The sequence below is a fragment of the Myotis lucifugus genome, unplaced genomic scaffold (genome assembly GCF_000147115.1).
Source record: "Myotis lucifugus unplaced genomic scaffold, Myoluc2.0 scaffold_30, whole genome shotgun sequence".
In the NCBI taxonomy this organism is placed as follows: Eukaryota; Metazoa; Chordata; class Mammalia; order Chiroptera; family Vespertilionidae; genus Myotis; species Myotis lucifugus.
The window spans coordinates 2,469,238-2,484,567 of record NW_005871078.1 but is presented as its reverse complement, the minus strand read 5'-3'; the positions used below and the strand labels follow the sequence as shown (position 1 = coordinate 2,484,567).

The window sequence follows — 15,330 nt, the reverse complement described above, 5'->3', positions numbered from 1 at the left end:
CGCCACCTCTACCAGAATTTATTGTGTATGTAGCCTTCAGGTTTCCTTAATTAATGCTCTTCCTTGACCTGTTCATGGGAGCAACATGAAAGAGAAATTTACAAAAAGGCCTTCTGGGGCCTCACTGCCTTCTTAATTAGTCCAAGAACTGTCTAAGATTTTTGAAGTGACTCCAAAAAGATCCAAGCAGGATATGTCACTCTGGATTTGGTCAGAAAACAGGGTCACTACAAGTATTAAGAAATAAGGAGTTTAACACAGGAATTCAAGTCTGCAGCTAAAAAAGAAGGAAAACAGTCACTGACAGCCTTACACTAAAGGCATGGGGGGTGGGGGGCAGGCCTCCCAGGGAAGCTCCAAACTGTTGCACCTGCCCCGGGGGAGCTCTGGGGAGACCTGCAAGCTGCTATCCGTGGCCGCCATAACTTCCTGTGAATGATGGCTTTTGTTTCCACTTCCACCCTCCAAATCCCAAAGTCTCCCTCTGTTGTCCAATTCTAACTCAGAACCATCCCTGGAGTCACCTTTTACCTAGTTTCTCCTTCTCAGTCTCTTTTAATGGTTCTTCTTCATCTCTCAGAGATCAGTCCCTGGGACCTCCTTTCTTATTTCATCCAGTCTCATGACTTTAAATAGCATCTCTGTACTGGTGATGGACCCGAACATATATCTCCAGCTCAGACCCTGCCCCAAACTCTTGACTTATATACTCAGGTGCCCTCTTGATTTCTCTGCCCAAAGGTCTAATAGCACAAACCAAATCCTTGATTTCCCCTAAGAAAAACGTCTCCCTCAGTCTTCCCCATCAAAATAAATAGAAATTCTCTGTGTGTGTTTTCTCAGCTGCTTAAATCAAGTCATCTTGATTTTTCTCTTTCATCCTAAATCTAATTCATTGCCAAATCCTAGCAGCCCTATGTTCAAAATATTTTCAAGTACATGTATCTTACTACCTGTCATTTACCTCCACCTCTGTACCCTGTGCAAGCTTCCATCTGGATTTCTGAAATGGTTTCTTTGCCCAGCACCCCCCAAGTTTATTTCCAATACCACAGGCAGAGGGATCCAGCTGAAACGTAAGTTAGAGCACATCACTCCACTCTCAGGATTCTCCATTTCACTCAGAGTAAAGCCAAATATTGTACAACGTCACATTATCAGGAAGACCTGTCCCGATAACCTTACATAAAATGGCAAACATACTCTCCTCTACTGACTCCGTTTTTCTCCATAGCGCATATCACCATCTGACCTATTATGTAATTATTTAATATTCTATGTAGAGCCCGCTATGGACTAAACTGTGTTCCTCCAAATTCATACATTGAAGTCCTAGCCCCCAATGTGATGATATTTGGAGATGGGCCTTTGGAGGTACGTAGGTGGAGATGAGGGTGGGGTCCTCATAATGGGATTAATACTCTTATAAGAAGAGACACCAGCCCGGCCAGTATGGCTCAGTGGTTGAGCATCGACCCATGGTTCAATTTCCGGTGGGGACACATGCCAGGGTTTCGAGCTCCATCCCTTGTAGGGGGTATGCAAGAGGCAGCTGGTCAATGTTTCTATCTCTCGCCCTTCGTCTCTCTCTAAAAAATTAATTTAAAAAATATTTTTTAAAAAAAGGGAGAAGAAGAAACACCAGAGTTTGCTTTCTCTCTTTTTCTCTCTGCCGTGTGAGGTCCTGGTTTGAAAACCAAGGCAATGCTTTCCTCATTCCCTGCGAAGGAGGGCTGTCTATAAGCCAGAACCTCATCAGGAACCAAATCTACCTGTACGTTGATCTTGAATTTCCCAGCCTCCAGAACCGAAAGAAAATTAATGTTTGTTGTTTAAGCCACCCAGGCTATGATATTTTGTTTTGGAGGCCTGAGTAGGCCAGGACACTCCCACTCTCCCCAACTAGATTATAAGATGCATAAGGGACCAGGTTTGGTTTTGTTCACTACTGTATTCCCAGCACCTACTTGCCACTCAACATGCAATGTATTCAAACAATGAATAAACTACTGAATGAATGAGTTGCCCAGTCTTAGCTAGAATGTGGCTGAGGTTGGGCTAGCTGAGGCTAGCTGATAACTACAAAATGAAGTGGGAATAAGCTTTCTATCCTAATTGCATGCATCTAATTTGCAAATGACAATTTAAGCAACCCATCTTAAATATTCTGGAACATTCAGAAAACACAAATACCAATTCTGCCTCTCTGGTTTTCTCCTGATTGAAGAAAGCCTCATAGCATATCTATCCTGCCACAGACTGCATCGGTGAATAGCATTTAGGGATTCAGAAAGCACAGCATTAAATTCCACTCCCCACCCAAACCACAAAAATGTCTCCCTTTCTTAAAAGCTATTGCAGGGCTAACTCTCAGTATAAGGGCCAACCAACACACTTGAGGTCCTGACTTTGAAACCAAGACAGCCCTTTCTTAATTCTCCAAGACGGAGTACATGTTGTTACAGAAACATAATTCATGATGTGAATTAGCTTTTGATAGTCATTCATCCGGTTCCACCAACACAGAAAGCTCAAAGCCACTCAGACGCGTTTCCTTCAGATTGCTGAAATGCGAGTCCTTTCCAAGCCGTAAATAGTAATTGTCTCTGAAAACCAAAGCCAAATGGGCCAGAAATGAGAAGCAGTTTGTAAATCCTGAGTTTGGACCCACCAGAGCCAATTACTCTAACAGGAGCAATTTTGGTGTCTTTATTTGGACGCTTGAGATAGCCTGCTTACGGCAAGGCAAATGAATGGATGTGCTCTGACTGTGTAATTGAGGGAAAGCCTGTTGGATCACAAATTCACCCAGTGATTACTTTAGGATTCCTCTGAGAAGGTGCTTCCATCATTTCCTTTGTATGGGTTTTCCAGGAGGACATATGTCTCCTATCCAGTGTTCTCGAGACCACAAACGTACCCCATTGATTTTCTCAGTCTACAGTGTGTTGATTTTCAGCCCATAGTGTGTAAGGTAAAAGGAAACAATAACTGTATATAGAAAATATTGATCTGCAACCATTGATTGAAGGCCCCATGTTGTCAAAAGATTAGTTACCTTTAAAAGAAGTACTAAAGGTGACTTTCAACTACTTTTTATTGACTAACACAGACCAGATAAACCGTTCTATTAAAACCATAGACTCTTCTCCAGGAGCCGTAATGAATAAACCGTTTTATTCCCTTGCTTGAGATCTAAATAATACTGTCTACATATTTTTCAAGTACATATACACATATGCGTGTGCTGTTACCAAATGTCAGACAGATAGATGGACAGATAGCGCTTCTCTTTTTATAGTAATCAAAGGTATGAACACTGGTCTGTACCTTCTTTTCTTATCACAGCAAAATAGCTTAGAGATAATTCCATATGAGCACATTACTTTTAAAAGCTGCTTGTTATTCTATGGTTGGGGATACTATAATTCATCTAAGCTACCTGTTAGCAATGATCATTTCATTAACTAGTTTTTTGTTACAATAGGCAATGCTGCAACAACAAAAATATCCTCTGAAATAGAAAATACACAATAGTTCCTGCATTAATCAGGATGCATCATCCACGCGTTACAGCCTCCCTCCTTAATCACCACTTTCCACCATCTCAGTCAGAAGCAGCTTCATAGCTCTTAGCCAGAACTCGGATTCAGTTGCTCCCTCCCAATTGAAAAGAGGCTTAAAAATGTAGGTGAATAAAATGAAATATTTGATGAGTGTTATGACTATCTCTTCCACACTTCAATCACATAAATAGAAATCATTTCCTTACTACAAATGACTTCAAAGTTTGCCAATTACTTATGGAAAGCTTCTTAACTCTCAAGTGGTTACATTTCATTCAACAAATATTTATATCATTCCTACTTCATGCTGAGTGCAGGAACATGGTAGGCATTCAGTGCATATTTGCTAAATAACCAAAGGAATGAACCCTAATTATACTAGTAATTGCTGCCATTTCTCCCAGAGCAATCCAACAACTAGAAATGGGTAGAAAGAGCAAATAAGAAAAGACTTCTGTCTTCCCTCCTAGTCACTTGGCATGAGCCCTAATTACCCTAACTTCCGGTTTGAGTCCAAACCTTGACCGGCCGGAGAACCAGCAATCTTAGTGAGCTGTAAACTACAAGTAAGCTATGATCATTGCCCAATTCAAAATTCTCATTGTTTCAAGCTCAGTCTACAAGCCTCGGATGGCACTTAAACATTTCAGCCTATAGCTCACATTTGCATTTTGCACAAATATTATGCAGGGGTAAAAGAAGAGAATGCCGTGCAGCCTAATCCAATGGCTAATTAGCAACACCTGCACTGAGGCACTCTTCGAATCTTGCTTGCATTAAAGGATAAGTGATTATGCCTGTCAAATGATGACAGGACTTGCTTCATTTTTTTCAATGCATGTATAAATTAAATGCCATCTTTTTAAATATCCCACATTTTAAGATGACATTGCTAGTTTTGATTTTCAGTTAACAGATTTCAAACGTCAGTGACAGAATTATAATTCAATTCCTATAAAATTAGAAAGTTGTATTTACATGCATAAGCATAGCCATTTAATCATCAGCATCAGAGTACCTTCTCTACTTGGTCTGATGTTCATCATTTTATCCCTATGCCTAGCAGAACACCCAGCATGGGTAGATACTCAATACGTATTTGCTGAAATAATTCAATTTCTGCCTCAATGTTGATGACTCCCAAATCTCTCTAGCTCCAGGCTTCTACTCACTAAATATCTTTCAATATGTCACCATTCTAGAGACAGTACACGCTCTACTACAATAAACATTTTCATTATTTTCTAAGTTTACAGTCATTCAAATCAAGGTTAAAAAAAATGCACAGTGTCCCTTGCCCACAAATGAGAAAACTCTTTCTTCCTCTAGTCCTGGGGGGCAGTGTCATGGTGGGAAATGGACGTTAGACCAGCAGTCCTACCCTGGGACCACAGAGAGTCCTGTGGAAATCCAGGAATCCCCTAAACTTCACACAAAATCAGTGTCGTGTGGATTTTCTCTCTCCCTCTGGGAAGGAGCAGGGTGGCTGCAGGATTGACACGATGGCAACCCCAGGTGCCGTAGAACCTCTTGTGTGTCAATAACAGTGGTGGCTGTGCCAGGTCCACATGAATGGTGTTCATGTAGGACCGGTGGTAGGTGCTATAAGGTTTAGTGTGTCACCCGGCCGGCGTGGCTCAGTGGTATGAGCATCAACCTATGAACCAAGAGGTCACAGATCGATTCCTGGTCAGGGCACATGCCCGGGTTGCAGGCTCTATCCCCAGGGTGAGTGTGCAATAGGAAGTCATCAATGATTCTCTCTCATCATTGATGTTTCTATCTTTCTCCCTCTCCCTTCCTTTCTGAAATCAATAAACATATATTATTTTTTTAAAAAAGATAGTGTGCAGTCAGGGCTGGCCACATAATTTGTAGGTCCAGGACAAAATGAAAATGTGGATCCCCTCATTCAAAACTTACCTAGAATTTCCAAATGCTGACAGTGGGCACTAAAGCAAGTGTGGGCCCTTCTGAGCCCAGGGCTCTGTGCAACTGCCCAGGTTCCAGGCCCACGGAGCAGGCACTGGGCAGTGGCAACATGGCGATGATGGTGGCTGCCATGAGTCCACGTTTGTTATGTCAGCAGGTATCAGGCACTGCTGCTGCAGGACCAAGTTTGTGGGGTTGATGTGGTGGCAGCAGAGGTTTCAACAGCACTGAATCCCAGAAACAGCAGTGCCAGTGGTAGCTTCTAGTGTTTGTGTCCTCACCAGACACTTCCAAGGGGTGGGCTCGGCATTTTTCCCTGGCTGACTAATGTCATTCCTGGTCCTACAGCAGTCCCAGGGACTCAATGGGCTACCAAGATCTCAAGAACATAAAGCCTCCCCTCCTATTTCAAAACCGGATTTGCTTCTGTAGCTTATAACAAAGAACTCCAACTGATTTGTGGCTTATGTGCATTTACTGAGAAGGGAGCTATGGCTTTTACCAGACTCTCACAGGGTCTCTCTGCCTTAGACACAAGCCTAATTGAGTCTCAATCCCAACTCTGTCTGTTCCATGCCTCATGACGTTCTTTCCTCTTCTATAAAGCAGGATTAATAAAATCTACTTTGCAGTATTGTCATGAGGAATAAGCAATAATGCAGAGGACTTAAGTTTAATTCCCTTTTGTAGACTCCCTCAAATTATAAATAAAACTTAAGTTTCACTTCAAAAGGTGAGTTAATAAACAAGGATTGGAGATGACTTAGATATGTTTAATATTTGTAAAAAAATCAACTATTCTATGTTTACTAGGGATGTTTTGAAAACATAAATCAAATCTACAGAAAACTGAGATAAGATAAAGGATTCTATAACAATACAGGGAAAGACAATGGAAAAGCTGGATGTAAGAATTAAATGCCATTGTAGTTTAAGATCAGCACAGGTGTTGCATTTTTGAACTGACAGCGCAAGGGAAGGCCCTGTGTCCAATATTTCTGAATTTCAGGATGGCATCTGGCAGGGCTTCACGCTATTTCATGGTGCCCTGTGGACATGAGAGATGAGAGGTGTGTGCTGGGAGTGACTCAGCACGGGGGGTCCCTAACTGGTTAAATGACCACAGCCTAAAACACGAATTATAGATTGAGGGAGCAGGGTTTCAGAGTGTACATCATAGGACAATTTCCTTGGTCCTGTACACATTCTTATTGTTACTCAGTGAAGCCAATTAGCTCATCTAGTTATTTATTCGAAAATAATAATAATAATTATATATATATATTATATGCTATATATACTATAGGCACTGATGATAATGGCTGAAAAAATATATATTCCTGCATTCGAGGATCTTATAAGTTAGTGAGCCAAAGAAGCCAAGACTAGACCATGAATATTGTGGTTTGATAAATGCTAGGACTGAGTAGTATGGCAGCTCAGCGGTGAGCTAACTTGCCCAGTAATAAAAGAGTCCTGGAAATGTCAGTCGAACCTTGAAAAGTAAGAAAGAATTTGCAGATTGAGAGAGAGAGAGAGAGAGAGAGAGAGAGAGAGAGGAAGAAGGGTATAGAGGGGATAAATGGTGATGGATGGAGACTTGACTTGGGATGGTGAACACACAATACAATGTACAGACGATGTGTCGTGGAATTGTACACCTGAAACCTATATAGTGTCCCCCCAATAATTTCAATAAAAAGAAAAAGTGTCATGGAACAATTCGTGCAATGACTCACCTTGAGATAAAGTGTTGTGGACTGTTCCAAGAATTATATTCCTGGCTGTGTGTGTGGAGCAGCGTGTGTGAGGTGGGAGCAATGAGAGGTGAGAATGGAGGTGACATAAAGTGGTTGAGAGGATCACTAGTGACACTATATGATGTAAGAACCCATAAAGATCCTGGTAAGCCAAAGGATAGGCTAAACACAAGAAATGTAATAGGGAGAAGTGCAAACTTCCAGATCTCACTACCGAAGAACAGGGTGGAGCATGTGAAAAAGACAATCGGATTTTAGTTGATTACAGGATCAGTGTGATTCAAATGAGTGAGGGGGTAACCCATAAAACAAGCTTCTTCAAAATTCAAGTCCTAAAAGGAAGACGTCAAGAATCGGACTTCATGGTGCAGCCCTTGCCATAAATTTTGTGTCATTGTATTTACCTTCAAATGTCCAGAGCGCTTAGATATGGAAGAAGGATCAGGCGTGTTCTGGGTGGTCTCAGAAGACAGACCGGGCCTGGGGAAGCGAGAGGAGAGCACAGGTTCACTCGGGAGAAGAAAAAGCCTCCACTTGTCAAAACCGACACAGACTCACAGGTGGGGTGGGGAGGTTTTGTGTCGAAAATGTTCAAGCAGAGGCCTGTCTGTGATCATTTGGATGAATGTCTCCGAAGACCTTCATCCCGCTCTGACGAGGTGAGAAGATAAAAAATGAATAAGCAATGCCTGCCTTCTAGGCACTCCCGACGATATCATGCCCTACATTCAGAGGTATATGCAAACTAACAAGCATATTAAAATTATACTTTCACTTGAAACTGTTCTATGTTTGAGAGCTTATTTCCCCTAAATATTAGTTTTTACAACTCCTTGTGTATAAAAGAAAATCTATATCACCAAAATATCTTGTATTCCATTGTGATTTACAACCTAACATAAGCAAAACCGCACTCTGATGATAAAGATTAAAAAGCTGTTCTCTGGGTGGGCCACCCTGGGAACCCATCCAATAATCCAGGCTCCACGCTTTCTGTGAAATGGACTCGGATTTTGCCTCCAGCTGGATAATATAGAACCCTGTAGACAACATTTTTAAATTTACCATTAAAAGTCTAAGAACGTTTTCCAGACCCTACAGAAAACTACTCTTTGAGACGATGGGAGTCACTTTTTTCATAGCACTAAACTGAAAAGGGCATGGTAGGTCAAAGTCTTTATACTCAGAGAGCACATTTATTAATTTATTTCCACTTCTATCAGAATGAACCACAGCAGTGGTGACCTACAATTTCTTACAGACAGATTTATCCTGAAAAGATGCAAAATGGCCTTTCTACTCAGCATGCAGTATCTACTCTTCTACTGTGAGACCTTCATTTTGGATGCATATTTTCTGCAGGTCATGGATATTCTTTGCAACATTCACTTGACTTTGATCACCAATTTGACAATTTAGCCTCTATTTCAGAAAGTAGTCTCCAGTTTAGAAATACAGTCTTAAATTGAAAACTGTAGTAGATTAGTCAAAGCAAGGCAATTTTTATCTATTTTAGAATCTTTAGAGACTGGTAAGAATAGGAAATAGTTTTCCAACCTCTTTTATATCAGGGAATTAGAGAAGTAGGGGAGGGAAGAAATAAAACACAGCAATATTTAATATTTCTCATGAATGGAGTGAGAACCAAAAATATAGTTTGCAAAACAAATGATATCTACATTTCAGAAATAAGACAAAGTATCATCTATAGGGTTTGGAAGTTTTACTCTGTCATGCTGACTCTATGAAATGTCTTTAATTCTATATACTATAAATCATCAAACACTATTAAAATGAAATATAATTTGAAATTAATGATGCAAAGAATTTATTTCGGTTATCATTTAATCAAACTACTTTCATAATTTAGCTATTCACCTTGGCTTCTCAGAAACTAATGAAATCGCTTACCAAATGATGGGGGGATGGACTTTTGGATCTGCTCTTTACCACATGACTACCGCTATAACCTTGGACAAGTCACTTCACCTCCCTGGGCCCAAGACTTCATCTGAAAATACACAAAATAACACCTGCAGCATAGATTACGTTCATCTCTATGGCAAATACTTCTCAAGTGCTCACAAGAAATTCAATGAAAAAACAGGTAGGGTCCCTATCCTTATGAACTTACATTTTAGTGGAATAGGAAAATAAGACAGCACACAAATAATTACATGTCATGATGACCACATCTAATATATCTGACTCTGATCCCATCTCTGATCACCAACTCTGCACCCAATTCCAACATGGGGGAGGGGGTTTCTCCACACCACCAAGCAATTCTCCAATACCAGCTGGGTGTCCTATGGTTCAACTCAGTTCTGATACTGTCTACCCTGAGATAGCATCCGATCCCACAGGTTAAGGATTCAGTCCTATAAGACCACCCCTCTCTCGTCATTTGTGCTGTCAGCAACTATGGATTGGAGGTTACAATGACCCCCCTCAAGGGTTCAATTAATTTGCTAGAGTGGCTCACAAAACTTAGAGAAACATTTTACTTACTACATTTCTGGTTTATTATAAAAGGATGTAACTCAGGAGCAGCCAGCTGGAAGAGATGCCTGGGGCAAGGCATGGGGAAAGGGTGCAGACCTTCCATGCCCTGTCTAGGTGTGCCACTCTTTCCAAATCTCCACACGTTCATCAACACAGAAGCTCTTTGAGCCACATCCTTTTGGGTTTTTATGGAGACTTCATATAAAAGGCATAATTAATTAAATCTTTGGAGATCCGCAAGTGATTCAACCTTCAGCCCCTTTTCCCTCCCCAGAGGTTAAGGGGATGGGAATGAAAGTTCCAACCCTCTAACCCAGTGGTCGGCAAACCACGACTCTCGAGCCACATGCGGCTCTTTGGCCCCATGGCATGGGTCATGAAGTTTCAATCGCACTGTATGTGCGTGCCCACAAGTGGTATTTTGTGGAAGAGCCACACTCAAGGGGCCAGTTTGCCAACCACTGCTCTAACCCCTGATTGGTTCTCCTGGCAACCAGCCTTATCCTTAGGTAGGGTCCAAATGTCACCTCATTAACATAACAAAAGACACTTTTAACATTCTCAACACTTAGGAAATTCCAAGGGTTTGGAGCTCAACTCGGGATGATATATATATATATATATATATATATAGTATATATATATATACCCCACCACCCATACATATATATATATATATATACACACACACACACACACAAATTTATTTATTAAATATATATTTCTTACTAGGGGCCCAGTGCACGAATTCGTGCCCCTTGAAGGAACTGTGGGCTGCGAGGCTGCAGTGGGCACAGGGGCAGGTCTCGGCCCATCCTCCACAGCCCTGCCCAGCCCCTCCTGTTGCAGCCCCTGGTCCCCTGTCTGCCAGCAACCCCACTCCAGTTGTTGCCGCTCTCACATGCTAACGGCGCTGGCCCCGCTTGCACCCACTGACAGTGCCAAGTGATTGGGGCCAGTGCCAGCTGTGGGTGCAAGTGGCAGCTGCTGCCCCGATCACCCCTCAGGAGCAGGGGGAGGTGGAGAAGCCCTCAGGGGCAATCAGGGTCGGCAGCCGCCGCTCGTACCCACTGACAGCATCGAGCAATCAGGACGGTACTGGGCGCCAGCAGGGGGTGTGAGTAGCAGCTCTGGTGTCAGCTGTGTGTGCAAGCAGGGCCAGCGCCAGCAGCAGGTGCAAGCACTGGGCAGGACCATAGCACACAGGAGCAAACAATTTTCAGTAACCACCAGAAGCTCAACCCTATGACAGTGACCATGTTCCACTCTCTGCCACCTGCTGCCGACACCCCTCATGTTCCTCACGCACCCCCTGGTGGTCAGTGCACGTCATAGCAACCAGTTGTTTGGTTGTTCAGTTGTTCTGCCATTCGGTCTATTTGTATATTAGCCTTTTATTATATAGGAAGGAAGGATTAAATCACACTATCACACCACTGTTTGGGATACACACAGGGTAAATACAGAGAATAACAGGGTCCTATTTATATAGAGTGATTAGTGTTACAGTAAAGATAACAACAAAATAGAATCACATATATAAAGCACTTGGCACATAAAAGACATTCAATAAACAATAGGTTTTATTATTACATTGCTTCAGAACAAAGGCAGGGAGAAAACTCTGGAACACAAGTAGGTAGGATTTGAAATTTAAAGGAATAGCAGGCCAGATCATTACAAAAATTATTTTACAAGATATCCAGAAAAACTGAGTGAAATATAACAGCCAGCCTATATAATGCATAGCTAAATTCATTAAGAATTAATTAATTAATTAATTAATTAATTAAAGAATAGCCCAGCTGGTGTTGGCTAAGCGATGAACATTGACCCAGGAACCAAGAGGTCACTGGTTCGATTCCCAGTCAGGGCACATGCCTGGGTTACAGGCTGGATCACCAGTAGGGGGTGTGCAAGAGGCAGCTGATTGATGATGTTTCTTTCTCATCAATGTTTCTATTTCTCTATCCCTCTTCTTTCCTCTCTCTCTCAAAAAATAAGTAAAACATATTTATAAACAAATAAATAAACATATGTATATATGTATGTATGTAAAGGAAATTTCCAAGGGTCAAGACTAAAAACAAGTGGTAACCCACAGTTTTAGACTGACACCAAAAAACAGCTGGCCTCAAAATGATTTCCACTTTCCATTATCTAAAGGCTTGGGTTTTAATGATTGCCTGGGGACCGGAAACCAGGCCTTGAACTTGCAAAAGGTAGGGATTTGGAATTGGAGTTCCACATGAATTGCTCACCCTCAGTGAAAAAGAAGTCTAGAAAAAGGCTGCCCATCAGCAAAGAGGGAACACACGGAGATCTGTATGCCTTGGCACAGAGCCAGGGTGTTTAAAATAAACCCCTCCTCCCCCCCCCCCAAGATTCATAAGAACAGGCCTACCCTTATGCACTTGGGATTAAAATTCAGTCTCGGACTTTGGAAACTTCAAAACAATAAATTAACATATAAAGTTCAGGCAAACATGCTCTCATAATCCAAAATTACAAAACAAACCACCATGAGCAAAAGTCAGCAGAAAGAAGAAATTAGGCTCTCAATGACTTCAGCTATTGGAAAGATCATTTAGAGAATAGAAAATGAGAATAAGTAAAATAAGAAAATGACCCATAAGTAAAAATTGAGAAGAGATTACACTGATGATGGGGTAGAACACACACACAAAAGTTAATTGTAAATAAAAATTAAACTAAAAAAATTGGGGAGTGGGTGACTATAAAAATGTACAAAATTGTCTGGAGGATCTCTGAAATTGAGACAGATATTCTAAATTATAACAAAATGAAATTTATACAGCACAAATTTTAGAAAGTTTCAAGACTAAAAATAAACTGCTGGAATAGCCTCTTTCTCGGTGAAATGAATAACATATATGGAAATAATTCTCTGCTTTATAAGTTATATTAGATAGAAGTAGCATACATTTTTATGCTTAACGAGAGGTCCAGTCCATGACATTTGTGCACTGGTGGGAGGTGGAGTGTCCCTCAGCCCAGCCTGCACCCTCTTGCAGTCAGGGAGCCCTCGGGGCATATCCAACTGCTGTGGAGGTGGGAGAGGCTCTCACCACCACCACTGCACTCGTCAGCTGTGAGCCCGGCTTCTGGCTGAGCAGTGCTCCCCCGGTGGGAGCACACTGACCACCAGGGGGCAGCTCCTGCATTGAGCGTCTGCCCTGTGGTAGTCAGTGCGCATCATAGCAGTTGTTCTGCAATTTGGTCGATTTGCATATTAGCCTTTTATTACATAGGATAGGATAACTACTGGATGACAGAAAGCCTAGTGTATAGTACAGACCAAAAAAACACAATCAAGATTTTAGAAAGAACTTCTTTCATTGGCATGGAAGCAGATAGAGCAGAAATTGTGGGAATTTCTTAATGTCTGTACCAGTATGACACTCCTGAGGCAAATTTGTAACTTTCAGATTGCTCCTTCTGTGGCCAGATGAAAAACAGAATAACAGGACACCAATGCACATTCCAGGTTCAAGGGGGAAGACCCCGGTATAATAAAATAAGGAGTAAGTCATATGTTTTGGAACTGGCAGATGCTCTGACAATAATGCTGATGCATCCAGGGAGGCATCAAGGTCTTGCAGGATGATTCTTCCTTAGATCAGCACTGCCTAATTACGAATAATTGAATTATGGGCACTGCTTGTGAGGCTCTCATCATTTGTCTTATTGAAAATAACTCCAAAACCCACCCACACTTGAATTAATTCACTGGGAGTTATTGAAAGAGAAGTAAAACAGTTCAGCAGGCTAATCAGAAGGGCTGGGAGAGTGGACCTGACAGCTGTACAATCAATTGCATACCGTGGCCCAGCTACATTGTGTAATATGTTATTTACTAGTATATGTCAGTTGATCCTTCTGTCTCGTTTTCTTCACAGTGGAGCTGGAAAACATGTGCAGCTCAGACCTACATAGCATTCTGCTCATCTCAGCAACCCAGAGTGAACACCAGTGCCAAAATATTGGCACCAGCCCAGCCGGTGTGTCACAGTGGTTGAGTGTTGACCTATGAACCAGGAGGTCATGGTTCAATTCCTGGTCAGGGGACATGCCCAGGTTGCAGGCTCCATATCCAGTGTAGGGTGTGCAGGAGGTAGCTGATCAATGATTCTCTCTCATCATTGATGTTTCTATCTCTCTCTCCCTCTCCCTTCCTCTCTGAAATCAATAAAAATATATTTTAAAAAAGAAAAGGTATCTTTTTACATGACAACATTGAGTAACAACCCATCTTTATCCACTTGTTGAACAGGAGCCATGGTAGGAATGAATGGGACTCAGCCTGGTTGGCATTAATATAAGAACCTTCTCTTCACTATATGCAGGCGAAAGTACCCAATTTATTCCCCGGGTCAATTAACACATCTCTGAAAATATTATTCTTTTTAAATGGACAGAATAATGATAAAGTTTCAGACTTTTGATCACCTTCATATTTCTTCATTGAATCTTTTTTCATCCTGGAAAAATGGATATATGAATCTTAATTCTACAAAGGAGAGACTGACATAACAAGCCTCAAAGTGATTTCCACTTTCCATTATCTAAAGGCTTGGGTTTTAATGGCTGCCTGGTTCAGTTGGTTGGGTGTCATCCAGTGCACGAGATGGTTGCCAGTTCGATTCTCGGTCAAAGGCACATGCCCCAGTTTCTAGCTATATCCCAGATTGGGGGTGTGCAGGAGGCAACAGGAGGCAGCTGATCAATGTTGCATTCTCACATCGGTGTTTCTCTCTCTCTCTCTCTCTTCTCTCTCTCTCTCTCTCTCTCTCTCTCTCTCTCTCTCTCTTTCTCTCTCTCTCCTTTCCCCTTCTCTCTCTAAAAAGTCAATGAAAATTAAAAAGGAACTTATAATAAAAATTTTATATTTAATGTTTTCTAAAAGCATCCTATCTAATAAAAGAGAAACATGGTAATTAGCGTACGACCGCTACCCTTCCCATTGGCTAATCAAGGCGATATGCAAATTAACTGCCAGCCAAGATGGCAGTTAACCGCCAACAAATATGGCGGCTAATTTGCATATGTAGGCGCAATGCTGGGAGGCGAAAGGGAAAGGACGGAAGAAGCCCCCTGCCACTGACGGTGATCGGAAACCCAGGGGGGAGCTAAGAGCCGGGGGCAGGGGCAAAGGTGGCCCTGGGGGCCCACTTTTGCCTTCCCCCCGGGGTGGAAAAAGAAAAACAGGGCCCTTTTGTCGGGCCCGGCCGGGGGATTGCGGGGAAAGGGGGGTGGGGCCCAGCCATGGGAGCTTGGGCGGGGGGGGGAGCCCGCCGTCCCGGGGAAGTAAGTTTTCTTTTTGCCCAGGCCAAAAGCCTTTGGCCAAAAAGTTAAGGTCGGGGCAGGGGGTTGGGACCCGCCAATTGTGGGGGAGTGGGGCGTCCCCCAATAGAAACAAAAAACCGTGGCCAGAGGGAATAAAGCCCTGGCCGGGACCGAAACACGCCCATCAGAAGAGAAAGAAGGAGCAAAAATCTGGAGCCTTGGAAGGCGGAGGGCCCCCCTGCCCAGCCCTAAGGCCCCCG

The 15,330-nt window shown here is 42.4% G+C and overlaps 1 protein-coding gene across 1 annotated transcript in view; it reads right to left on the bottom strand.

Annotated features, from left to right (window-relative positions):
• Positions 1-9,177: 9,177 nt before the first annotated feature.
• The window catches only part of GXYLT1 (glucoside xylosyltransferase 1), a 50,775-nt gene continuing 44,622 nt past the window's right edge, over positions 9,178-15,330 (bottom strand). Inside the window, exon 8 of the mRNA XM_023752287.1 lies at positions 9,178-9,269. Within this exon, the coding sequence (XP_023608055.1) occupies positions 9,222-9,269 (48 nt within the window). The 3' untranslated portion in view covers positions 9,178-9,221. The remainder of the gene's footprint in view (positions 9,270-15,330) is intronic.